General features: G+C 44.5%; 1 protein-coding gene across 1 annotated transcript in view; it reads left to right on the top strand.

The window, feature by feature from the left end:
* LOC144505034 (protocadherin Fat 1-like) overlaps window positions 1–27,377 on the top strand; it is a 106,624-nt gene extending 79,247 nt beyond the window's left edge. Inside the window, exons 19-23 of the mRNA XM_078230712.1 lie at window positions 8,265–8,419; window positions 10,089–10,539; window positions 11,165–11,318; window positions 18,021–18,580; window positions 24,079–27,377. Coding sequence (XP_078086838.1) covers window positions 8,265–8,419; window positions 10,089–10,539; window positions 11,165–11,318; window positions 18,021–18,580; window positions 24,079–24,590 — 1,832 coding nt within the window. The 3' untranslated portion in view covers window positions 24,591–27,377. The remainder of the gene's footprint in view (window positions 1–8,264; window positions 8,420–10,088; window positions 10,540–11,164; window positions 11,319–18,020; window positions 18,581–24,078) is intronic.
* Window positions 27,378–27,912: the final 535 nt, after the last annotated feature.

Genomic DNA, 27,912 nt, shown 5'->3' with positions numbered 1-27,912 from the left:
TGAAAAACCCCAGGGCCAATATGGGGAAAAAAAAAATCTGGGAAATTCCTCTCCGACCCCCTGAGGCGATCGAAACGAGTCCAGGAGATCACAATGGCCCCGATCGGAAAATGCTTCCCAACCCTAGTCATTTCCACTTCCACGAACACCATATGAATTCCCTGCCCCCGAGACAGGTTCCCAACTATCCGCAGTCTCACTCTGTACTGGCACCAGCAAGATGATCGTAGAATGAAGCCTTGAAACGAGAAACCAGGAACAATTAGCCCGCGCCGCTCCCTGGTCCAAACTAGACCACTCTTTTGTATCCCTCCATTCCCACTCCGTTCATATAGCTGTCTAGATAAGTCTTAAACGTTCCCAGTGTGTCCGCCTCCACCACCTCGCCCGGCAACACATTCCAGGCCCCCACGACCCTCTGTGTGAAATATGTCCTTCTGATATCTGTGTTAAACCTCCCCCCCTTCACCTTGAACCTATGACCCCTCGTGAACGTCACCACCGACCCGGGGAAAAGCTTCCCACCGTTCACCCTATCTATGCCTTTCATAATTTTATACACCTCTATTAAGTCTCCCCTCATCCTCCGTCTTTCCAAGGAGAACAACCCCAGTTTCCCCAATCTCTCCTCATAACCAAGCCCCTCCATACCAGGCAACATCCTGGTAAACCTCCTCTGTACTCTCTCCAAAGCCTCCACGTCCTTCTGGTAGTGTGGCGACCAGAACTGGACGCAGTATTCCAAATGCGGCCGAACCAACGTTCTATACATCTGCAACATCAGACCCCAACTTTTATACTCTATGCCCCGTCCTATAAAGGCAAGCATGCCATATGCCTTCTTCACCACCTTCTCCACCTGTGACGTCACCTTCAAAGATCTGTGGACTTGCACACCCAGGTCCCTCTGCGTCTCTACACCCTTTATGGTTCTTCCATTTATCGTGTAGCTCCTCCCTACATTATTCCCACCAAAATGCATCACTTCGCATTTATCAGGATTGAACTCCATCTGCCATTTCCTTGCCCAAATTTCCAGCCTATCTATATCCTTCTGTAGCCTCTGACAATGTTCCTCACTATCTGCAAGTCCTGCCAGTTTTGTGTCGTCCGCAAACTTACTGATCACCCCAGTTACTCCTTCTTCCAGATCATTTATATAAATCACAAACAGCAGAGGTCCCAATACAGAGCCCTGCGGAACACCACTAGTCACAGGCCTCCAGCCGGAAAAAGACCCTTCCACTACCACCCTCTGTCTTCTATGACCAAGCCAGTTCTCCACCCATCTAGCCACCTCCCCCTTTATCCCATGGGATCCAACCTTTTTCACTAGCCTACCATGAGGGACTTTGTCAAACGCTTTACTAAAGTCCATATAGACAACATCCACGGCCCTTCCTTCGTCAACCATTTTGGTCACTTCTTCAAAAAACACCACCAGGTTCGTGAGGCATGACCTCCCCCTCACAAAACCATGTTGACTATCGTTAATGAGTTTATTCCTTTCTAAATGCGCATACATCCTATCTTTAAGAATCTTCTCCAACAACTTCCCCACCACGGGTGGGGAATCCTTGGGTGGTGGCTTGTGCTAAAGTAATGTTCGCCCTCTGATAGCCGCTCAAGTATAATCCTTCATACATGAGCCCAGATGGTGAAAAGTAGGAGGATATTCTCCATGGGAGGCATCATGGTTAAGCCTGATCCTGTACTGATATCCACACATATACATGTATCTTGGAGCTAGTGGGTCCTTTATGGTGAATAGGAGTAGGAAGCCCGAGAGCTTTTCTTCCTTTGATATTCCAGGACCTGTCAGAACTTCCACTTACAGTGAACTCAGCATCCCCCTAGAACAGAGCCTGTGATGTTTGCATCACTTGCACAAAACCAGGAAATGTATTTACCCACTGAGTATTATGAAAGCCCCAAAAATAAACATTTTAAAATATGATTTTTATTGGCATTGAAATGAATTTTAGTATCGCTCAACATGCTGAAGTGAACAGATAATTGTTCTTTGAAAATAGTTTTGATCAGCGACGAATGTTTAATCTCACCAGCATATTACTGACTATCTTGATGCACTGAAGATGTCTTTACATGCTGTGTACTGCAATTTAATCAATCGCCATCTGTGTTATATAGCATATCTAAACAAGTGATATGCACTTCTCCAAAAACAACAGCTGCATCCCACTTATTTCCCTCCACTCAAAGAATCAACTAAGATTCTTGTCTTCAACTTTAAGTCCTTCCAGGGCCTTGTCTCCCAAACACCTTGATCCTTTCCAAATCCATGTTGCTGAAAACATCCTCCAGTCCTTCAACATTCACTTATTTGCTCCTTCTATTCCGCCAACCGTTTTCCCCACTTCAGCCACGTTATCCTTGGGCTGAATTGCCTGCTTCTGCTCCTAAATCCTACGTTCCTGTCAACTGGAAATCCTTCTGACCTCCGAGCATCTCCTTTCCCTACTTCAAACATCCCCTTCCCACCTTTTCTGCAATGTTTTTATCTGCACTAATCCGCTCCCTCACCTTTTTTCTGTCAACTTTATCAGTTCATTCATTTGTCACGATCCACCATCTTGTCTGGAACATAATGAACCCCATAGAAATACAATTTGCTGTTATGTGAATTATGTGTTCATCGTGCAGTAGTCTCCTACATTTCTCCCAAGACAGGGTCACTATAGTGGAGTTATACACCCACCAATGCAATGTGATAAATCTAATTGGTGCTATCAAACAAATAATCAAGCTGGATGCCTTATTTGTTTCGTGCTTAGTTTGGGAGCAGTCGTGTTGGCTCCATCTCACAGTCAAGAAGAGATTTAAAGTTCTGCAGGGACGATTGGTTTTTACATCGTACTGGGCTTGCATTAGTCGACTGAGCTTTACCCAATATATAATTACTGTCTTATGGGTTCTATTTATCTCATGTGTACCCTGGGGCAGTCTTGTGCTACCAGTACGAGATATGATGTTGAGTTGCCAGCGTTGTACTGGGGTAGGCACAGTAAGTAGTCTCACAACACCAGGTTGAAGCCCAACAGGATTATTTGGTAGCATGAGCTTTTGGAGCGCCTCACCTGATGAAGGAGCGGTGCTCCGAAAGCTTGTGCTACCAAATAAACCTGTTGGACTTTAACCTGGTGTTGTGAGACTGCTTACTGTGCAGTACAGTTAAAAACAAATGAGAAAGCTGCACATTTTAACTAAGAGTAAGTGTGCCTACTCAGTGTGAGGGAACTATAGCCTGAATCTTTCGCATGGTGGGGCTTCACTTCCTGCTTCCTGAAGAGCCAGCGGGGAGCACATTTCATGCTGAAATGAGTGTGACATTGCTGCAGGTCCCTTACTCGGTTGGAAGTCCTGCCATAGAGAGCTGTGAGCCAATTAGATTGACCAACAGCTCTCCAGTCCCTGCAAGAGCTTTAGTGGACTGAAGAAGAATTGCATGAGGATGCCTGAGGCTAAGTCCAGCCACCAGAGACCAAGGTAAGTTCAAGGGATGCCAGGACAAGGAGGGTAAGGAAGGCCAGGGGAGGCATGGTGGGAATGATCAGGGTCTGGAGAAAGGTCTGCAGGTTACCAGATCTTAACAGGGAGATGGAGTGCCCAACTTCAAAAGGTGGCTTGAGATGGAAGCGCACCGTGCCCCCCCGCCCCCCAACGCACCTACTTCCTCCCCAAGGTCTAAGTCCGAGCACCCACCATGTGAGTTCACTTCTCCCACCAGTCTAAACATTGAGTCCAGGCGGGAAACAGCCCTTAAGAGGCCAATAATTAGCCACTTAAGGACTTCAAATGGGGCAACATTGGGCTTCCTGTCCACGGCGTTGGCCACCCCAGCTTAAAATTGCTGGGTGGGCAAGATGGGTGAGAACCTGGAGCAAATTCACTTCCTTTAACTTCATGCTGCCCGAGCTAAAAAATCCATCGATGGGAGAGCATGAAATTCAAGCCCCTATCCTGCCCAAAGTCTACTCAACCTTCAGTCAAAGTAATTTAACTGCCTTCCTGTTCAGAGTTTCATTGCTCCAATGTAGAAGCCAACATTCTGCACAGAAGGTGGTCATTCAGCCGATCACGCCTGTGCTGTTCCTTTGAAAGAACACTTCAATGAGTCCCTCTGCTCTGTCCTTATCCCATAGCCTTGCAATCCTGTTTCCTTTTCAACTACATGTTCAGTCCCATTTTGAAAGTTACTATTACATCTGCTTCCACCATGTTTTCAGGCACTGCATTCCAAATCGGAAAAACTCACTGCATGAAAAAAACTCCTCATCTCCCTTAGAGGAGACCAGTAACATCCCAGAAATAGCTGTAAATCAGGAAATGGAAGGGAGGGAAGAACTCAGGAAAATTACAATCACCAGAGAATTGGTATTGAGGTAATTATTGGTTCTGCGGGCTGACAAGTCCCTGGGTTCGGATGGACTTCATCATAAGGCCTTAAAAGAAGTGGCTAATGAGGTAGTTGATGCATTAGTTTTAATTTTCCAAAATTCCTTAGATTTGGGGAAGGATCCATTAGATTTAAAGTTTATTTATTAGTGTCAGAGTGTAGGCTTACATTAACACTGCAAGTTACTGTGAAAATCCTCCAGTTGCCACACTCCGGCGCGCGTTCGGGTACACTGAGGGAGAATTGAGCATGGCCAATGCACCTAACCAGCACGTCTTTCGGACTGTGGGAGGAAACCGGAGCACCCAGAGGAAACCCACATAGACACGGGGGCAACGTGCAGACTCCGCACAGTCAGTAACCCGAGACGGGAATCGAACCCAGGTCGCTGACGCTGTGAGGCAACAGTGCTAACCACTGTGCCACTGTGCTGCCACAGTGGTCTCACCTATCCTGACCACGCAGCAATTTTACTCTGGCGTGACCAAAGCCTTAGATAGGAAGACTGATGTTACCCTAATCGAGGTTCTTAAGTGGCTAATTATTGGCCACTTACGGACTGTTCCCCGACTGGACTCAATTTTTAGACTGGTGGGAGGATTGGGAGATAGCAAATGTAACTGCTTTATACAAAAAGGGAGTGAGACAGAAAGCAGGAAACTACAGGCCAGTTAATCCAACACCTGTCATAGGGAAAATGTTAGAAGCCATTGTTAAACATGCTACAGGGCGCTTGAAAAAAGTTGTGGAAAGCGGGCAGTGTCAACATGGTTTTGTGAAAGGGAAATAGTGTTTCAACAATTTATTGGAATTCTTTGAAGGAGTTACATGTGGGTAAAGGGTAACCGGTAGATGTACTGTACTTAAGTTTCCAGAAGACATTTGATAAGGTGTCACATCAAAAGTTATTGTGTAAAATAAAAGCCCATGGTGTAGAGGGTGATATATTGGCATGGATTGAGGATTGGCTATCTAACAGGAACTGATGAGACCATATCTGGAGTTTTGTGCACAGTATTGGTCTCCTTATTTAAGGACAGATGTAATGCGTTAGAAGCAGTTCAGCGAAGGTTTAACAGACCAATACAAGGAATGGTCTTCTGAGGAAAGGTTAAAAAGGTTAAGTTTATAACCACGAGAGCTCAGAGAGTAACTACAGAAGGTCGTGAATGTAGCCTAATCCATCAAGCAAACCAGCCTCCCATCCATTGACTCTGTCTACACTTCCCGCTGTCTCGGCAAAGCAGCCAGCATAATTCAGGACCCCATGCACCGCGGACATTCTCTCTTCCATCTTCTTCTGTCAGGAAAAATATACAAAAGTCTGAGGCCACGTACCAACCGACTCAAGAGCAGCTTCTTCCTGCTGCTATCAGAATTTTGAACGGACCTACCTTGCATTAAGTTGATCTTTATCTACACCCTAGCAATGACTGCAACACTACATTCTGCACTCTCTCGTTTCCTTCTCTATGAACAGTATGCCTTATCTGTATAGCGCGCAAGAAACAATACTTTTCACTGTATACTAATACATGTGACAATAATAAATCAAATCAAATCAAGTAAGAGGCGACTTTATCAAAACCTTTACAATTTTGAGGAGTATTGACAGGATGGATGTGGAGAGGATCTTTCCTCTTGTCGGAGAATCTAGAACTAGGGGTCACTGTTTAAAAATAAGGGGTCGACATTTAAGACGGAGATGAGGAGAACTTTCTCTCAGTGTTGTCCAGAATTATTTTCCTCAAAAGGCATTGGAAGCAGTCTTTGGATATTTTTAAGACAGAGCTAGATATATTCTTGATTAACAAGGGGATGAAAGGTTCTCGGGGGTAGGCAGGAATGTGGGGTTGAAGCTACAATAGATTAGCCATGATCTTATTGAATGTTGGAGCAGGCTTGAGGAACTGAGTGGCTTACTCCTGCTCCTAATTTGTATGTTTTAATGTCTCCCTCTTACATGGCAAACAGTTCAGATCAGAGATCTCATTCCATATTCAGCCTGAGAATGCCTGTAGTGCAACCTGAGGTTAATAGATTAGAATACTGATTAGAGTTCTGCTAAAGATCTAAATCATTTTGTTAGCTTCAATGAACTGATACGTTCATTAGAGAAACTGGAGTCTTTAATCTGTGATAGCTAATAAATTCTGCTAAGACACTCATGGGACACTGTTGGACCATCAAGTTAATGTTCCAGCGGACTCCTTATCATATTAAGGAATCCAACTTTATCCACGCAATTTGTAAACTAACCAAAGATAAATGGAATATTCAGAGTGGTGCAGCCACATTGCAAATGCTTATCTTCAGCAGCTATCCAGATAAGCAAAGCATTCATCAAATCCATTCCATGGAGATCCTTTTATCATTACCGTTCATTTATCATCCCGGTTCTCACTGACCTATACTTGATTCTGGTTAAGCAACATCTTGATTTTATAAGTTTCCTCTTTGTTTTCAAATATCTCTATGACTATGCCCCTCCCTATCTCTGAAATCTCCTCCAGCCCTACGACTCTCTGAGATACGTGTTCTCATCTAGTTCTGGCCTCCTGAGCATTCCTAATTTTAATTGCTCCGCCAATGGTGGCTTGCCTTCAGTTGCCTTTGTTCTAAGCTCTGGAATTCCGTCCGACAGCTCTATAACTAGCTTTCCTCCTGCAGGGCACTTCTTAAATCCAACCTCTCTGACCAAACGTTTGGTCATCTGATCTAATATTTATATTTGTGGCATGATGTTATATTTTGTTTCATTGTATTCCTGTGCAGTGCTTTGGGATTGTTAAAGGTGCGGTATAGATACATGTTATTTGACTGATTTTGTTTTTTGGCACAGTAAAAACCAGCATCTGCCAACTGCTACATTTTGTGAGGGCATTTAAAATCCTAGGTTAGTGCGGGCATCATTTGGAAATCTGCTACATTGCCTTTCAGGTTCTGGATCTGATCCCCTCCCGCTAACACATGCAAGTGTGTGAACATATGAATAATGAGGAACTGTGAAGACAGTGTGATCCATTCAGTGTGTCCCACACAATCGCAGGGGGCAGATTCTCTGACCTCCCCGCAGCATGTTTCACGGGGCGGGGGGCAGCGGGCTATTTACTGACAGTGGGATCTTCTGGTCTCGCCACTGTCAATGGGAATTCCCATCGACTGCACCCCATGCCGCTGGGAAACCCACGGTGAGGGTGCACCATTGGCAGGACAAGAGTTCTGACCTTAAGCCTTATTTCTGAAAATAGGAAAGTTCCATCCCATTAAAACTAGTCCAGGGATCACTGTGGCCCTGAATTCACAACCGCATTTACCTGCTGCATGAACGCCAAGATCTCTTTCTTTCTCCACCACATTTAATACTTGACCTTGAAGGGTTTTTGTATGTTGAGCATTTGCCCTGCCCACATGGATAACAGAGCACTTTCCAAATTAAACAACACTGGGCATTTATTGGAGCAAATATTAAATTAGTTGTTGTTTAGGCGGCGCGGTGACACCGTGGTTAGCACTGCTGCCAGGGACCATGTTCAATTCCGGCCTCGGGTCACTGTCGGTGTGGAGTTTGCACGTTCTCTCTGTGTCTGCGTGGGTTTCCTCCGGGTGCTCCGGTTTCCTCCCACAGTCCAAAAACGTGCTGGTTAGGTGCATTGGCCAAACTAAATTCTCCCTCAGTGTACCCGAACTAGGGGATTTTCACAGTAACTTCATTACGGTGTGAATGTAAGCCTACTTGTGACTAATAAATAAACATTACTTTACTTTATAATTATGGCCATCAGATATGATGTGACTTTACCTTGCAAAAACAGTGTCAGTTAAATGCATCACTTGCTAATTTCAGATTCTTCTCTGAGATTCACTGGTGACAGCTACCTGAAGTATCGTTACCTGGGCAAAGAAGGTCCACTGAACTCAGTCATCACTTTCCGAATTCAGACCCTCCAGTCAGAAGCAGTAGTGATGTACACCAATGGAACTGATTCCAGTCTTCTTGAGGTAAAAGCACAATATTTACAATCTCCTTTATATTCAATAATCATTTCACTATTCGGCCAGACTAACAGCAAAGTTGAATTGCAGATGTTCTTTTATGACAAAATAGGGAATTTGGTCAGTTGAGTTTCTGATGCATGTAGGACCCCACGAAATGCCCCAATCACCTCACTCCAACAATTCAGGTGCAATGTGGAAAGTGAAGTTATTGGGTTTTGTTACATTTTCCAGATAAATTAATATAAAAGTTATATTATTGAATGCCTGAGAACCCTGCTACTAGAGTGTAATTATTGTCAGTAAAGTGAGCACTGTCAAGAACTTTAGGTGTGCGATGAGGAAGGAGTAAACTGATGAGACTGGGTGGAAACTGAAGCGACTGAGCAGGAAAGGTCACTGAAATCGTGGAAATCAGTGAGACCAAGGTTCGAGCTGGTAATAGAAGATGCACGACCAAAGGGAGGAGGACAGTTGATGATACACGTAGGATGGATTGGTGGGCAGTAAGAAATAACTTGCTGACAAGACAGGTAACAGCTGGTACTTCATAGACTCTGTAGAGAGAAAGAAGTTAAGAACATAAGAGCTAGATGTAGCCCTTCGAGCCCTTTTCAACACCATTTTCCTGCCCTACCCTCTTATCCCTTGACGTTTTTAAAATGTAGAAATCTATTGATCTGTCTTGAACATACTCAGTGACTGAGCATCCATAGTCTTCTGGGTAGAGAATTCCAAAGATTCGCTACCCTCTGGAGGACACAAGTAAAACACTTGGGTCATCCTAGTTACAGTAGAGAACTCTTAAACTCACCTGATTTGTTCAGCTAGTTTATCAAGTGTGTATCAGCTGTTGACATTCTTTGACTGGACTCATCCAAGAAGAATGGTTATCAATGAATTTTGACATTGAGCCACATCAGAAGATACTAGGACAGATGACCAAAAGCTTGTTCATAGAGCTGAATTTCAAGCCGTGTCTTAAAGAAGGGAAGGTAGGTGGAGAGGAAGTATTCAGAAAAGTTTTGGCTGGGTTCAAGTTTATGGAAGGCAGAAGATGGGGAGGCTAACCAGGAGAGCACTGGAATGAAAGAGTCCAAAAAAAGAGGCACCAATAAACTGAAGTGAGTGAGTAATGATAGAAAGTAGACTAAAAATGGTGAGAATGGAAATGATAATAGTGGATGGAATTGCTGAAGCTGTGAATTAGGTGATAGAATGGGGATTATATAATCCTATAGTGCAGAAGGAGGCCATTCGGCCCATCGAGTCTGCACTGACCATAATCCCATCCAGGCCCTATCCCCATAACCCCATGCATTTACCCTAGCTAGTCCTTCTGACACTAAGGGGCATTTTAGCATGGCCAATCAACCTAACCCACACATCTTTGGAGTGTGGGAGAAAACTGGAGCATCCCAAGGAAACCCACACAAACAAGAGGAGAATGTGCAAACTCCACACACTGACCCTAGCTGGGAATCGAACCCGGGTCCCTGGCACTGCGAGGCAGCAGTGCTAACCACTGTGCCATCGTGCCACCCGTGAGATGGGTTGATGGCGCTGCATGCAAGATACTACATGAACTAAAATGGATGGAATCATTCTCTCCAGAAACATAGGAGAGTGCATTGTGGCAGGATCACTTTTTTAAAAAACCTCTCTTGTTTTACAGATTACGAATGGGAATCTGATGTTCACTTATATCTGTGATGGAAAGAGTAAGATTTTGTCAGTTAACGACACCCCAGTCAATAATGGGCTGTGGCATTCAGTTCATGTGGAGGTGACTAAGTTATCTGTAAAGCTGGTGCTGGATGAGATGCACATAGCCTCTGCTGCACTTTCAGAGACATGTCCAAGAAGTGATTTCGTACTTTTTGGTAGTAAAGCTCAAGAGGACAACTTGGAGCCCAATAATCATGAACGAGTCATCAAGGAGTTTAAAGGCTGCCTTGGCTCCATCATATTCCAGAAGGATGGCATCATAAGAGACGAAGAATCAAACAAACCAATTGTGGCAGTTGAAACATCAGTGGGAATTGAATCCTGTTGTCCCCCCATTGAAATATGTTCAAAAGCACCATGTCAAAATGGGGGAACATGCACTGAAACTCCGTCTGGAGGTGAGTAAAGAGCCCAGCGGGAAAAAGACACAAGTAAAATATTTAGGTCATCCTAGCTACAGTGAAAAAACTCTTAAACTCACCTGATTGTTCAGCTAGTTTATCAAGTTTGTCCCAGTTGGATCAGCTGTTGACATTCATTGTCTGGGCTCATCCATGCAAAATAGTTATCTGTGTGATGCTTTGGGATCCATATCCTAGTAAAGGTTAAAACTATTGAGGGGGAGGATGGGATAAAATTGCCAAAAAAGGGCAAAAACTACTATGGCACAGGGGCGGCATGGTGGCACAATGGTTAGCATTGCTGCCTCATAGTGCCAGGGACCAGGGTTCGATTCCTGGCTTGGGTCACTGTCTGCACAGAGTTTGCATATTCTCCCCATGTCTGTGTGGGTTTCCTCTGGGTGCAGTCCGAAAGACGTGCTGGTCAAGTTGATTGGCCATGCTAAATTCTCCCTCAGTGTACCCAAACAGGTGCCGGAGTGTGGCGACTGGGAGATTTTGACAGTAACTTCATTGCAGTGTTAATGTAAGCCTACTTGTGATAATAATAAATAAACTTTAGAAACTTTACTGTATGGCTATGAACACCTTACATCAATGTTATATTATTTCTGAAAACCAGGCTATATTTGCAAATGCCCGAAGAATATTCTTGGTGTGCACTGTGAATTGAGTGACCATCCCTGCCTCTCTCAACCCTGCTTATATGGAGGGACCTGCATCCCACAACAGAGTGGCTACATCTGCAACTGCACAAAGGGGAATTCACTACCAAGGTAGAGAACAATACCAGATTGAGAATGACCACATTGAGAATGACCACAAATAGTGACCGAAGTTCAAGTTGCACGATCTTCAGACTGGTATTTCACATTTCTGGTGACATGTTGCCTTAGTAACTTAAAACATGGCATCAGATTGCAGAATGCAGATTTCACACTTGTATATCCCTCAGCTGAGTAAATGCCTATCTAACATAGAACATAGAACATAGAACATTACAGCGCAGAACAGGCCCTTCGGCCCACGATGTTGCACCGACCAGTTAAAAAAAAAAACTGTGTTTAAAAAACTTCTGTTTAAAATTACTTTAAAAAAAACTGTGTTTAAAAAACTTCTGTTTAAAATTACCAGTTCTTACAACTTCAATAATTCAGTTGTATCTGATCTGCCCATACCTAAAATCCATGTTTTGTATTCTGTAGTTAAACAATATTTAGTTGATAGTTCAATGTTTACTCTCTTTCGGGTAATCCCATCACTTTGTACTATTTGTCATCAAATTTAATTTGTTATTTTTCTGACTTACCTCAAAAACGACACAGATTCCTCCACACCTGATTAACCAGTTAGAATTGCATTGCGTCTACAGCACAAAAAGAAGTCATTCAGCCCAACAGGCCTATACCAGTGAACCTCCTCCCACTTAAATTAACCTCATCCGATCAAGTTATCTTTCCCATCCCTTCCTTTCTCCATATTCCTAAGTAGCTTCCTCTCAAATGCATCTAATTTATTTGCATCATGTAGCAGCGAGTTCCATGTTCTTGCTACTTTCTGTGAAGGGAAATTCATCTTAAATTCTTTATTCGATTTAATAATGTTATTTATGCCTCGTTGCTCTGATTCATCGGCATTGATGACAAATGTCAGTAAGAAAGGTGGCAGCTAAATGATTTTGATTTGATTTATTATTGTCACATGTATTGGTATACAATGAAAAGTATTGTTTCTTGCACACTATACAGACAAAGCATACCGTTCATAGAGAAGGAAAGGAGAGAGTGCAGAATGTAATGTTACAGTCATAGCTAAGGTGCAGAGAAAGATCAAGTTAATGCAAGCCAGGTCCATTCAAAAGTCTGATGGCAGCAGGCAAGAAGCTGTTCTTGAATTGGTTGGTATGTGACCTCAGACTTTTGTATCTTTTTCCTGATGGAAGAAGGTGGACGGCCGGGGTGGGTGGGGTCATTAGTTATGCTGGCTGCTTTGCCGAGGCAGCGGGAAGTGTAGACAGAGTCAATGGATGGGAGGCTGGTTTAAGTGATGGATTGCACTTCATTCATGACCCTTTGTAGTTTCTTGCAATCTTGGACAGAGCAGGAGCCATACCAAGCTGTGATACAACCATAAAGAAGGCTTTCTATGGTGCATCTGTAAACGTTGGTGAGAGTCGTGGTGGACATACCAAATTTCCTTAGTCTTCTGAGAAAGTAGAGGCGTTGGTGGGCTTTCTTAACTATAGTGTCGGCATGAGGGGACCAGGACAGGTTGTTGGTGATCTGGACACCTAAAAGCATGAAGCTCTCTACTTTTCTACTTCGTCCCCATTGATGTAGACAGGGACATGTCCTCTGCTACACTTCCTGAAATCGATCACTATCTCCTTCGTTTTGTTAAACATTGAGGGAGAGATTATTGTCGTTGCACCAGCTCACCAGATTCTCTATCATGAACCCAGAATAGTGTGTCAACGTATGAAAAATTGAAGCTGGACCACAGAGACATGCACCAAAGAAAAAATACTGCCTGATCCATGAGTGAAGCAGAGCAAAGTTCACAGGACAGGTGAGCAAGAGTATGAAAAGAAGCTGCCTTTACATTTTAGAATAGGACGTGGTCACAAGGACTCAGCATCCAGGGGGCAACTGAAAGAGAGCTGCAGTACAAATAAGAAGGCTGGCAGTTTAAAATAAAACAACGTGTAATTATTGGCTGGCAGAGCCAAAAGTTCAAAATGAACAGAACCTGCAGAGGACAGTGAAAAAAAAGAGACTAGGACCTGCAGGAGTTTTAAAAAAAGGAGCAGAACTGCCCAGAGATGAAGAGGTGCAGTTTTAAAAAGTTTTAACAAGTTTAAAACAAAAGCTGCCACAATCACGGGGATTTTAGTGAAGTGTGGGAATATCAAAAACACAAAAGCAACAGACTGCAAACAGCCCCCCAATGTACAAAACAGTTTAGACAGCTTAAGAAAAATGAAGTGGCTGATCGCCAACGAGCCCGCCGAAATCCTAGAAGTGTGGGAAAAACACAGAGCCAGAACAGACAACGGGAAGCGCGCCCACCAAAGCTCCCAAAGTTAAATTTAAAAACCTGCCGAGTTTAAAGGCAGCAATTGACGAACTGTTTTTTCAAACAGAAACAAACGCTTTAACAGTTTAGAAAATTTACCAGGAACAAATTTGCCAAGATCCCAAAAAGCACGTGAAATTTTAAGCAAAGAAAACCCGACAAGCTGTGGACAGCTGAGATTCAGCAATAGCGGTTACTGCTCTTAGTCTTAAATCGGTAAGTACAAAAAAACACAAATGGTCATGGACAGCAGATTGGAAAAGCCTGATGCATTTCAGCTGAGAAAATGGCTACACCAGACATGAGTGCTTTAGCGCCCTCCCAATAGAACGCCAAGGGCAACAAGAGATGCCAGAGAGAGAGGGCAATTCTGCCGAAGGCAACAAGACACCCCACAGAGAGCGCACCCCAAGGGCAACAGGAGACCCAAGAGGGAGGGCAACAAGAAGATAAGTGGTTAAGAGAATAGTTGATTGTCCTTCAAGATCAAACGCAAAAGCAATGAGTGACTATTCAGCATCATGAAGAAACGAAGTGTGTCCTAAACAGCAGAATGAAAACACAGCAGAAGAAACCCAAGGAGACTCTGCTGAATTACAGGAAAACGAAAGATGAAGAAAGCAAGCTTCACAAAGAAAAGGAAAATCTGTTGAAAGATCTTTTACACATTAGAAGGATCCATCAAGTCAAAGTTTATTCCACTGGAAAATTGTGAAGAGAAGCAAAATTATTTTCTATTTCTATTAGTTTCTATGATTCAATTATTCTATAATTTATTCTCACTCTGAAGAACCAGTTGGCAGAGAAGATTCAGGAATGTTCCATATTCCAGGAGAAAGCCAAAAACTACAAGAAACAGCCTGAAGAGCTGAAGGAACAATTGAATGGCAAAGAAGAGGCGTTGAAAGGAAAAGCCGTAGAACTTTCCAAGCTGCAAGTTGATACCGAGGCCACAAATAACACAATTAGAGAACCGAAACAAGTTAAGACTTCGCCGGAGACAGACATGGACAACAGCGAATCCAAAATGAAGAACAAGGACAAAGTTTTGTTGCAGGCAGAGAAAGAGCAGACAGATATGAGATCGGAAACTGGAAATCCGAGACTGAAGCGTAAGGAACTAGAAGAAGGGACATCACTGGGTGTCTCAGACATACTGAGAGTCACTGAGCTGTATGGAAAGATTCATAGATTCACCATGGGGTGGTTCAGGTGGTTGGTTTTTGCAGCCAGATTGAAAATCCAACCCTCTAAGCCTTTTAGTTGTTTTGCTGGTTGTGTCCTTTCAATTCTGGTAAGGGCTGAACTATTTTTTCAGTTAAAGATTACAAATTTTAAAAAAGTAAGAACTAGCTTTGCTGCCTTCTGTTGAATTTCGTCCATATGAAAACATATTATAATTGTACAAAATAAGGGCAGAAAACAATTTTTTTTAAATGGAAATTTAATTATGTCTGTTGTCCCACCTTACTTTTTTTCTGCTGAGACCTACCTTTGGCCTTGACTTCCAGTGTCATTGGAAATCAGTTGGTACAGATAATAAATCACATGTAAATATATTGCCCCTGCAACATCCATTACTTTTAATCTCTTTCTCCTTAAATCTCCAATGGTACCTGTTATCACTGCTCTTTCCAAATCCACAACCTCTACCACCAAGAAGGACTATGGGAACACCTTCTTAAGTTCCCATCTAAGCCACACACCATTCTGACTTGGAAATATATCACTGTTCTTTCACAGTCGCTGGGTCAAAATCCTGGAACTCCCTCCCTAATAGCACTATGGGTGTACATGCACCACACAGACTGCAGCGGTTCCAGAAGGTGGGTCACTACCACCTTACAGACTTTCACAGCACAGAAGGAGGCCATTTAGCCTATTGTGTCCATGCCGGTCATCAAAGGTCTTACTGGATTAATCCCATTTTCCAGCGTTTGGCTCAGAACCTCCAGCCCAGGCAACATCCTGGTAAATCTCCTCTGCACCCTCTCCAGTGTAATCACATCCTTCCTATTGTGTGGTGACCTTCTTAAAGGCAATTAAGGATGGCCAATAGCTGACTCAGCTAGCAACACTTACTTCCCATGAAAGAATAAAAAAAAGTGAGCCTGAAGTAAAGAGACAAGAATTTGGAATGATATTTGGAGGTCAGGGCAACACAAGTGAATGTCTAAATATTTCTTAAATGTTATAAGAGTTTTTGACTCAACCACCCTTTCAGTCAGTGAGTTCCAGACTCCCACCACCCTCTGAGTGAAAACAATTCTTCTCAACTCCCTTCTTAGCTTTCATCTCTTACCTTTAATTGTTGCTCCCTGGTTATTGACCCCTCTACGCATGGAAAATATGCCTCCCTATCCACCCTATCTATGTCCCTCATAATCTCATACACCTCTACCAGGTACGGTCTCAACCTTCGCTGCTCCAAGGAACACAGCCCCAGCCTTTCTCCTCATAGCCCAGATCCTCCAGCGTCCTGGTAAATCTCCTCTGCACCCTCTCCAGCATAATTACATCCTTCTTATAATGCGGGGACCTTCTCAAAGGCAATTAGGGATGGACAAGAAATGCTGACTCAGCCAGTGACAACTACATCCCGTGAAAGAACTTTTAAAAAAGTGAGCCTGAAATAAAGAGACAAGAATTTGGAATAATAGTTGTATTTTATTTTAATATTTATCATATACATATGTACTTATTAGAATTTGACATATAACAATGCTAAATTCTCTAAACTGAAGTCACTGCCACGTGATGTTTCTTAACTTTAATAAGTACGTTTATAACTCAAGAAAAAGAATTGAAGCTCTTTATGCCTTGGTATTATGAAATTTCATTTGCTGTCTTACATGGCTCATAAATTAGGATTGTTTGGAAAAGACCCCATTCTGAAGTGGCGTTGTCCGGTCTATTTTCATGTTAATATTTCTATTGTACTGTGGAGATTGTCATAGTCAAGGTCATTTTATTATGACCCATCACACAGTGGAGACCACTACATAACAATCAGTAATCCAAACACTGGCCCATTTTCAATTCCCTAATCTCGGGGATCTCCAGCCAATCCAAGGTCCAAAATGTAAGGATATAATGTTGATTTTGATTTGATTTGATTTGATTTATTATTGTCACATGCATTAGTATACAGTATACAGTGAAAAGCATACCATTCATAGAGAAGGAAAGGAGAGAGTGCAGAATGTAGTGTTACAGTCACTGGGATGTAGAGAAAGATCAACTTAGTGCGAGATAGGTCCATTCAAAAGTCTGATGGCAGCAGGGAAGAAGCTGTTCTTGAGTTGGTTGGTACGTGACCCCAGACTTTTGTATCTTTATCCCGACAGATGAAGGTGGAAGAGAGAATATCCGTGGTGCGTGGGGTCCTTAATTATGCTTAATTATATAAAACACAGATGAGGCCACAACTGGAGTATTATGTGCAGTTCTGGTCACCAGGGGACCTATCTAGCACGAGGGGACATAGCTTTAAATTGAGGGGTGATAGATATAGGACAGATGTCAGAGGTAGGTTCTTTACTCAGAGAGTAGTAAGGGCATGGAAAGCCCTGCCTGCAACAGTAGTGGACTCGCCAACATTAAGGGCATTTAAATGGTCATTGGATAAACATATGGATGATATTGGAATAGTGTAGGTTAGGTGAGCTTTAGATTGGTTTCACAGGTCGGCGCAACATCGAGGGCCGAAGGGCCTGTACTGCACTGTAATGTTCTATGTTCTAGATTACAGGAAGGACATAAATGTTCTGGAGAGAGTGCAGGGGAGGTTTGCAAGAATGTTGCCAGAGCTAGAGAAGTGTAGCAATGTGGAGAGATTACAGAGGTTGCGGTTATTTTCATGGAACAAAGAAGGCTGAGGGGGGACTCGAGGTGCAGAAAATTATGCGGGCAAGAGATGGAGTGGACAAGATAAAATTGTTTCCCTTGGAGAATTCTAGAATCAGGGGACATGGGTTCAAGATAAGTAGCAGTAGGTTTAGAGGATACATAAGGAAGAACATTTTTATTTTGAGGCTGGTGGGTGTCTGGAATTCGCTGCCCGAGTTGCGGGTGGAGGCAGACACCCTAAACTCTTTTAAAAAGCACCTGGATCTGCACCTTAGGTGCTGTGAGCTACAGGGATATGGGCCGGGTGCAGGAAGGTGGGATTAGAAAAGGCTGGCATGGACAATATGGACGACTGGCCTCCTTCTGTGCTGCAACTTTTTTATGGTTCTATCTTCACCTGGCTGAGGTCAGAATTGACGAGGGATTCTTTGTCTGTAAGCCCCAGAGAAAGTGATTTTAACACTGAACTATTGAGTGGACCCCCACCTGCACCCCACACTACTCCCCTCCACCCCATTCACTGTTTCTAACAACTCTATGCTTTGAATTTTCAGGTGCAAAGGGGACTTCGCTGAATGCATGGAGCATCCTTGCGTGAACAATGGGAGCTGTGAGAATTTCCATCGTTCCTATAACTGCAGCTGTGTGTCTGGATTCAGTGGAGAATTGTGCAAGGGGCACGTGCAGAGCTCTCCGATTGTCATCAGCCACTATGAAATTATCGAGATAGTAGGGGCGGTGCTGGTGGCCTGCATTTTAGTTGCCCTGTTTGTCGTCTTCCGCAAGGTCCGGAGCAAGAAGAAGAAGCAAACCACCCTCAGCATTCTGGGCAGCAACGAGCTGTCAAAGAGCGAAACAACAAAGAAGAATTACTGCAATTCACATTCATCAGCGCTCATCCCACTCAACATTCTCAAGGGGTCCGCATATGACTTGGACAGAGATTTATACCAAGGGTCATTGGGGCATCCTGACCTCAACACCTTCAACCCAGTGCACAGCAAGGGCAGGCCAACTGTTGTGTGCAGTGTGGCACCAAACCTACCAGCTGCTCCCTCATCCAACTCAGATAACGAATCTATACCAAAAACGACCTGGGAGTGCGAATACGAGGGTGAGAACAATCAATGTTTACTATTGTAGAGTTACAGGGTGGAATTTTCCGGGTGGCGGCGAGTGGGCCGGGAAAATTCCCCCCATAGAGTCATTTACGGCACAGAGGGAGCCCATTCATCTCATGCCTGCTCTGTTTAAAGTTTTTTTATTAGTGTCGCAAGTAGTTTACATTAACGCTACAATGAAGTTACAGTGAAAATCCCCTAGTCGCCACACTCTGGCGCCTGTTCCAACACCCTGAGCGAGAATTTAACATGGCCAATGCAGCTAATCAGCACATCTTTCGGACTGTGCGAGGAAACCCAGGCAGACACGGGGAGAACGTGCAGATTCCGCACAGACAGTGACCCAAGCCAGAATCGAACCCGGGTCCCTACGTTATGAGGCAGCAATGCTAACCATTGTATCAATCAGTCCTATTCCCCCCGCTCTATCCCCATGGCCCTGTAAACTTATTTAGCTCAAGTGTCCACCCAATTTCTTATTTAAATCATTGCCTCCATTTCTACCAGCCATGCGTGCAGTCGGTTCCAAAAACTTATATCTGTGTCCCCTGGTCCTTGAACCATCAGCCGATGGGAATAGCTTATTCTTGTCTACCTCATCTACCTCTGTTGTAATTTGGTACATTTCTATCAGACCTCCCCTCAGTCCCCTTTGCTCCAAGGAGAACAATTCCAGCTTCTCCAACCTAACCGTTTAGCTAAAATCCCTGATCCCTGGAGCCACGCAGATGAATCTCCTCTGCTTCCTCTCAGGGACCTTCACATCATTCCTAAAGTACAAGTGGGGAGTGAGGGGCAGAGGGGAAGCGGTATCATTTACACCCTGAGAGGTAACCCAGCCATACAGATCTCGTGCCCATTGCAGAACCCACCTGCTTTTTTGCTTGCCCTGAAATGAGTAGACAGTCCACTCCTCCAGATTATCGTTTGGGTGACAACATTGAGGATTTCTTCCTAGATTTCTGCTGGTGTGCACATATTCTCTTGTGGGTACAGGTTGTAGAGATTTTATCAGGAAAAAAAGGGGCAGCATGGTTCACGATGCCTGTACTGAAACTGTGTTGTGTTTCTTTTCGGGTAATCTTTTTCTCCTGTGTCTTTTAAGTATTTATTTATTGTACAGCACGGTGCCACAATAGTTAGCACTGCTGCCTCACAGCGCCAGGGACCCGGTTCGATTCCCGGCTTGGGTCACTGTCTGTGTGGAGTTTGCACATTCTCCCCGTGTCTGCCTGGGTTTCCTCCGGGTGCTCCAGTTTCCTCCCACAGTCCAAAGATGTGCAGGTTAGGGGGATTGGACATGTTAAATTGCCCCTTAATGTCAGGGGAACTAGCTAAGGTAAATGTATGGAGTTATGGGGATGGGGCTTGGGTGGGATTGTGGCCGGTGAAGATTCAATAGGCCAAATGGCGGCCTCCTGCTCTGTAGGATTGTATGATTCTATTTTGTGGATCGTTGTTGAGTAATTGTGAAGTTGTTCATGTTTCCAAATGTTGTGGTGTCACAAAATATTTGCACAAAATAGGGCCTGTCAACATACACATTCCATTGTGTTTGAGTAGTTTTCCCGTACTCCCCTACACAGCCGCACTGTGATATAACACTGCCACAATTTAACCCAATGCTTGCCAGCTTCATTTAGGGGAGGCGGTGGTGCAGTGGTATTGTCACTAGGCTATTAATCCAGAGACCCGGAGCAAGATCTGGGGTCCTACGTTCAAATACCGCCAAGGCAGCTGGTGAAATTTGAATTGAATAAAAATCTGGAATCAAAAAGTTAAATAATGACCATGAAACCGTTGTCGATTATCATAAAAACCCATCTAGTTCACTAATGGCCTTTAGGGAAGGAAATCTGCCATTCTTACCCGGTCTGGCCTACATGTGACTCCAGACCCACAGTGATGTGGTTGACTCTCAAATGCCCTCTGAAATGGAGGGCAGTTCAGGACGGACAATAAATATTAGCCCAGCCAACGACATTTACGTCCTGTAAAATGAATGAAAGAAACACACATTATTCTTGTGTGAGCCTCAGTAATCAATGTTCGTTGGCCGTCAGACTGAACAAAAGAGGAATTAAACTGTTAACATCAAATATTGTTCTTAACCAATGATCACCAGGGATCATGGGGATGCAAATGGTAGCAGGTTCCCTCGCCGTTTTACTCTCACCGTAAACACGTGATCATGAAGACAGTTCTTGCAACCCAGTGGAGCTCATGAGGTGATTAAAGAGAAACTAGGTCGGTTGGTATGGGACAAAGAGACATAACATCAAAATTAGAGCCCGACTGTTCAAGGATGAAGCCTGGAAGGACTTTTTCACACAAAGGGATACTCTCCCTCGAAAAAACTGTTAAGGCTGGGGGTCAATTGAAAATAATTTCAAAGCTGAGACTGATAGATTTTTGTTAGATAAGGGTATTAAGGATTCCAGAACCAAGGCGTGGAGATTGAGTTAAGATACAGATCAGTCCATGGTCTAATTGAACAGCAGAACAGACTTGAGGAGCTGAGTGGCCCACTCCTGTTCCAGCCAAGCTGATATTATCTGAAATTTAGAGAGACCAGGAGTCTAACAATGGGACTCCTTAATCTGAATGTCACAGCTACTCGATAAACCGAGTGAATCATTGGACACTTAACAACAGCCGACATTTTGTTGACAATTCTTTAGTTGTTGCCGCAATGTTCTTACACTCCCTTTAGCTCCACAGGGTTTGGTGTTAGTTTACTTACAGGCTGGGACCTGTTGGGAAAGTGTAGCTTCCTTTATGGATTGCGTGAATTGCAAAACATGGATTTTGTTTTAAAAAAGCAAAAAAAGAAAGGAATGGAAAAATAAATATTTTAAAAATGAAGCGAATAGTGAACATACTAAACAAAAGCGACTCAAAGTAGAAGATAAAATCAGACAAGTTGTAAAAACTAAAAAGCAAATTTAAATTGAAATTGTAAAGGAATCCTAAAAAAAATTGAGCAAGAAGGAAACTGGAGGAGAAAGTTAACTCTTAGGATGCTTCAGAGAGGGATTGACTATGTAGGTTTGTAGCTTTTATAGAAGAATGTTAGTGCTAAGGGGGATAGTTTGTCACATATAAAGGTAAAGTCACCATCGTCCCACATAGGCTACTCTCTCCTTTGAGGGAGAGAAGTGACTGGTGTTGACTTTACCTGAGGATTACCACACCACAGGCAAGGGGCCAGGTTGAGAAGGCAGAGTCTTCATGAATTTTTTTTAAAAATTCATTCGTGGGACGTTAGTGTCAAATGTCCATCCCTAGTTGCCCTTGGAGGGCAGTTGAGAGCCAACCACATTGCTGTGTGGTTCTGGTCACACGTAGGCCAGACCAGGTAATGACGGCAGATTTCCTTCTCAAAAGGACATGAGTGAACCAGATGGGTTTCTTCAACAATCGACAATCATTTCACAGCCATCGGTAGATCTTTAATTCCAGTTTTTTTTATTGAATTCAAATTCCACCATCTGCTGTGGTTTGAATCCGGATCCCCAGAATATTTGCTGAGTTTCTGGGATCATTAGTCTAGCGATAATACCACTAGGCCATCGCCTCCCCAAATAACTCACCAAGTAAATGAATAACCTCAGCTGATATGGGAATTGAACCTGCGCTGTTAGCATTACTCCCCACCCTAAACCAGCTGTCTAGCCAACTGAGTGAACCCATCATATGGTACTCTGCACAAGGCACTGAAGAACATCACGCATTGTACTGCAACATGTAAAGCAGATTCTGAACTGCAGATGGCAGTATGGTGCTATCAGTTAACACTGTCCTGTGAGTCGATGGCTGGAATCTTACTGCCCCACCCGCCACGGAAATCGGAGCGGGCGAGGGGCAGACAACGGGAAGGTCCGTTGACCTTGGCTGGGATTTTACTCTTTTGGGAATTTCTTCAGCCGGAGCATAGTGAATCTGTGGAACTCTTTGCCACAGAAGGCTGTGGAGGCCAGGTCATTGAGTGTCTTTAAGACAGAGATAGATAGGTTCTTGATTAATAAGAGGATCAGGGGTTATGGGGGAAAGGCAGGAGAATAGCGATGAGAAAAAAAAATCAGCCATGATTGAATGGCGGAGAAGACTCGATGGGCCGAGTGGCCTAATTCTGCTCCTATGCCTTATGGTCTCAAGGGACGAGCAAGGCCGTAAAATATGAGTGAAGGATAGAAATACGTATGCAAGAAAAATGGGAAGAATCAGAGGACGAGAGGAGATGATTGACTTGTGAAAGTGACCAGAGCTCGAGATAAAAGTTGACACGTTGAGAGAAATTACAGAAATAAAAGTCACATGCCAGACACACTCAGAAGGAAAAAAAACACTTCAATATTATCAAATCCCAGCAAAAATTTATAATTTTTGAGACTTTCTGCCCCATCCCCTCCCCAACCCCTCACCCCCTCCCCAACCCCTCCGAATCTGCCCCTCCCCAACCCCTCACCCCCTCCCCAACCCCTCCGAATCTGCCCCACCCCCTCCCCAACCGCTCACCCCAGCCCTTCCCCAACCCCTCACCCCAGCCCCTCTCCCCCATCCCCTCCCCAACTCCCCCACCTCACACACTGCTCTCTCCACCCCCTCCCCACCCACTACCCACCCCCTCCCCAACCCCCTCTCCTCCCCCTCCCCAATCCCTCCCCACCCTGTCCCCATCCCCTCCCCAACCCTGCCCCACCCCCTTCCCAACCACTCCCCAACCCTGCTCCACCCCATGCCCACCCACTCCCCAACCCCTTCCCATCCCTTCCCCATCCCCTCCCCAACCCTGTCCCCACCTCCTCCCCCACCCCACCCCCTCCCCACTCCCTTCCCACCGCCCCCTCCGCCACCACCCCCACACCGCTCATCCTCCCCACCATGGCTGTTTTGTGGCAGCGATGGGATCTTCCGGTCTCGCCACTGCCAATGGGCTTTCCCGTTGTTCACACCCTCTGCTGCCGGGAACCCGCAGTGGGAGCAGGACCGGACAATTTCGGCAGGAATGGCCGGAAAACCCTGCCTGCTGACTCCGGTCAGACTGAAGTTCCATTTTAAGGTGAACAAGACCAGTTCGGGCAAGTGTTACTTCCTTTCACTTCTACATTTTATTGGTTTTCCCTACTGATGTGTAATTAGCCTAAACAGGTTAGATGTATAGGAGAGGGGAAGCATTGATACCTGGCCTAGTGGAGTAGGCTGCCGTGGCCTTGGAGTCCAGTGGAAGGTAAAGACAAGTTAAAGCTAGAGGTCGGGACCACACCACTGGTGGTGTGCCATGATAATGAGGGATCCTCACCCCATCACCAACCTCAGGTCAGGGCCAGCAGTGGGTGGATTTGGTGGCTGGATCTGGACCGAGTTGAAAGGGCAAAATACATAACTAAGGAAAAATGCTACAATCCCTGTCGGTTTCTTTTGAGGATAATTATTTATACATAGTTTGAATATCTTTAAAATTCATTTAACTTTCTGTTTTGAATTTCAGTCTATCACGGTGACCCTCCAGTCTGGCCCCCACAGCCTCAGTCCCATCCACCAATAATGCAGGAATATTCACAATATGAAGGAATGGAAGAAAATCTCCCGCATCCAGTGGGCAACGAACACTTTGACAGATACGATGGCTTCCCATTCCCACTGGGCCATTATTCCTCACGGAGCAAACGGGCACCCCTGGCCCCGCAGTACAACGACCAGGTCCTGGAAGATTTCCCAGACGGTGACCCAATGGCTTTATTGCCGTCGCGATGCCAGAACGAGTACACTGCCATCAGCTACTACCCGGCAGAGCTGCTGAAATCCCAGGTCCCGGGCATTGCCATGCAGCCCGGCTACCAGAAGGTTCACGTTCGCCTCAGTGTCGCCCAGCCGTCGTACGCAGATTGCGGGCCGGTGCACGCCCAGGCGGTGGTGCCCCGCCTAATCATGCCTACGTGCTATGAGGACTCTGATCTGATGGAGAGTGACTATGGCAGCTGTGAAGAGGTGATGTTTTAAGGAGAAGGTTCACTTTCTCATGCACTATGTCAGGTCAGGACCACTGACAACCTCTTGCTGCCTGCTCTTGGACCTCTGGAATAAACATCATTGTGGGTGCAAGTGGAATGGTCGATTTGAGCAGCCTCTGGACAAAGGAGCTGATTAAAGATGCCCCAGGCTGCCAGCCCCGCCACTGCACGAATGTTGCAGGAACAGATAGGCTGCAGCACTGAGATGGCATTAGGGTGGCTATTGACAAACTCAAAAGAAATGCCACGGTAAAGACTGGCAAGACATTGGGAAAACAAACACAGTAGTATAACTTTATGACTGTAATGTTAGTGAGATTGTAAAAAATCTAGTCTTTTTAGCAATACGAATATAATCTCTACCCAGCCATGAAAGTATTGAATCACTGAGAGACGATGGGCACTATTTTGTACATTGTCTCTTTGTCTAATAGATATTTCCATCAAGTTTTACCTGCTAATGGACATGCTGGTCTGAAAGCCACTGTAAAAACTGATTTGACACTTGTCATGTTTCACTGATAACGGATTGAATTCAGCATGTTGTGGGTGGGAGGGATGTTTGTAATCTTGCAGCAGTTTATTGATTTCTTTTCGTTAATTTACATGGGAGCTGACACCAGCATCCTGGGCAGAGTGAAGGAGCTTTATTCTGCATCTAGCTGTGCCATACTTGGCCAGGGAATAAACCTTGCTGTTGCCTGAAAGACAAAAATATCCCATCCCGCCACATTCTTTGCATTTGTCTGAGCACGCAATTCAGAGAAAGAGATGATAATTATTCACTGCATGGTAAATACAGGCATGTCCCCAGTATAGCTTGAATGACACGCTTTCAAATGCAAAAGAATAGATATTGGACAAAGCTAACCCATTTATGCTCAAAATCTGTTTCCATAGAATCCTACAGTGCAGAAGGAGGCCATTCGGCCCATCGGGTCTGCACCAACCACAATCCCACCCAGGCCTTATCCCCATAACCCCATGCATTTACCCGAGCTAGCCCCCCTGAGACTAAAGGGCAATTTAGCGTGGCCAATCCACCTAACCCTCACATCTTGGGACTGTGGGAGGAAACTGGAGCACCCGGAGTAAACCCATGCAGACACGGGGAGAACATGCAAACTCCACACAGACAGTGACCAAGGTGAGAATCGAGCCCGGGTCCCTGGCGCTGTGAGACAGCAGTGCTAGCCACTGTGCCACCGTTCCCGAGTGTCTTATTTATGCAGATGTGAACATTCCGAAGAACATTTTGTCACATCTGGCAGATTCCTTTGTTAAGGAAAGATTGTAGTCACACGAATAATTAATTAATTGTTAATTAAGTAGTAGTTTGGGGTAATGCAGATTTACTTCTGCCTGTTGGAACTAGCGAGCATTGACGTTCGTGTGAAGCTCTGAATCTGATATCTGTTCGGGGAAAAGTCACGAGCAGGAGTGTGATGGTGAACATACCTGTCTGCTGGTCATACTGTACTCAGATCTGCTCTCCTATACAAGGGAGAAGTTAGTTCATCATCAAATATCTAATCAAAACTTTACCAAACATTGGATACTCAGCAAGACAGAAAAAAAAACAAAAATTCAGTGCTTTTTTTCCCCTTTACCCTGGCTGCAATTTTGGCATTGTAGCAGGAGAGGGAGCAGCATCCCTGATTATGTGATGCTGAACCATTCTCCTGCTCAGCACTGGACCTTTAGGCTGCTTGGAGGCCTATAAGCTAAAGGCTCACCTCTGATGAGCTTCCTGGTCTGTCTTATAATACATCAGCCAAAAGATTGCAGTCTTATTATCCGAATCCTAGAAAAAGTATGATGAGAATTTCTTATACCTTTCAAAATCTGATTGAGAATCCAGATTGAACAGAAATGCCCATTTAATAATTAGGTTAAAGTCCAACAGGTTTATTTGGAATCACGAGCTTTCAGAGCGCTGCTCCTTCGTCAGGTGACTCACCTGAAGAAGGAGCAGCGCTCCGAAAGCTCGTGATTCCAAATAAACCTGTTGGACTTTAACCTAGTGTTGTGAGACTTCTTAGTGTGCCCACCCCAGTCCAATGCCGACATCCCTCCCCATTTAATAATTGCTGAGGTTCCCCCTGACTATTACTAACATCTTCAATTTTATTACACGTTGAATCCACGTTATACCACCACAATCAAACAGTCACTAACAGTGAAGCATTAGTGATACAGTCTTTCTCAAATTATTTGCAACATACCTGTGTCGAACCGTCGACATGTTTTTATCCTCTGTTCTGGGCCCACATGGGGTTAAATGGCATTGAGGATAAAGCGGCCTTCAGTTGAAGTTGCTACGACTTTCTGTTCTGAGATAAACATGCAAACTTTGGTTACTGGGCTTATAAAGGTCACGTGAAACAAATGAGCGACTGTGTCTTTTAGGGTCATGTGGATGCGAGACTTCAGGTGAATTCTGTGTTAGTGAAGATTCGGATATCAGAAAGACCCTCATTTAGGGTCATGTTGTATAACAATCAACTTTCCAGAACGTGACGGGGATGCTAAACTGCATGAAGAGTGCATTGAGACTGTAAACTGATTTTGACATTGAGAATTGCAGCCGATCCACATTGTTCCGTTCTATTGTTGTGTTTACCCGTTCTACTCTCTCCCAGTTTAGTGAGATGTGATGAGTGTGTATTTTATTTGTGTGGCCAGTATTCAACACGTTATTCCACTGTATGAGTTTGTACAGAAAGTGGTTCTCTTTTTATTTTGTATTATATTCAGTAAAATGTGGTTTTATTTTGATTACAGATCTTCAATATCGTGTGTTTATTCCATTTTCTTTTTAAACAGGTTGGGTTAAAAAAACGAATAACTCCAAATCCGTAATTCCTTCCTCTTGACAGAAATTGAAGGACAGTAAGCGGGTGGTGGTGGGGGTGGGGTCCTCAATTAAATAAGATGATAGTCAGCAGGATGTGAGGGGGGGGGGGTGGGTTGTGGCGGTGCTGAAGAGCACAGAGGATGTGGGCGATAAGGTGAAGGGAGAGAGTAGACAAAATGGAACATTAGGGAACAGATCACTGACAAGATGGGAGAGGTTAAAAGTCAGGAGTGGAGGGGCGGGAGGAGGAAAGGGCAAGGACAGTAAAGGGACATGGCATTGGAGCGATAAGAGCAAGAGGGAAATGAGAGGAAATGAGAATCATACAGCATAGAAGGAGGCCATTCAGTCCATTGTGCTTGTGCCATCTCTTTCTAATTAGTCCTACGCCAAAGATGTGCGGGTTCGGTTGGTTGGCCATGCTAAATTGACCCTGGTGTCAGGGGGATTAGCA

Source organism: Mustelus asterias, chromosome 16, assembly GCF_964213995.1.
Source record: "Mustelus asterias chromosome 16, sMusAst1.hap1.1, whole genome shotgun sequence".
Lineage (NCBI taxonomy): Eukaryota > Metazoa > Chordata > Chondrichthyes > Carcharhiniformes > Triakidae > Mustelus > Mustelus asterias.
This window is presented reverse-complemented; position numbering and strand designations above follow the sequence as displayed.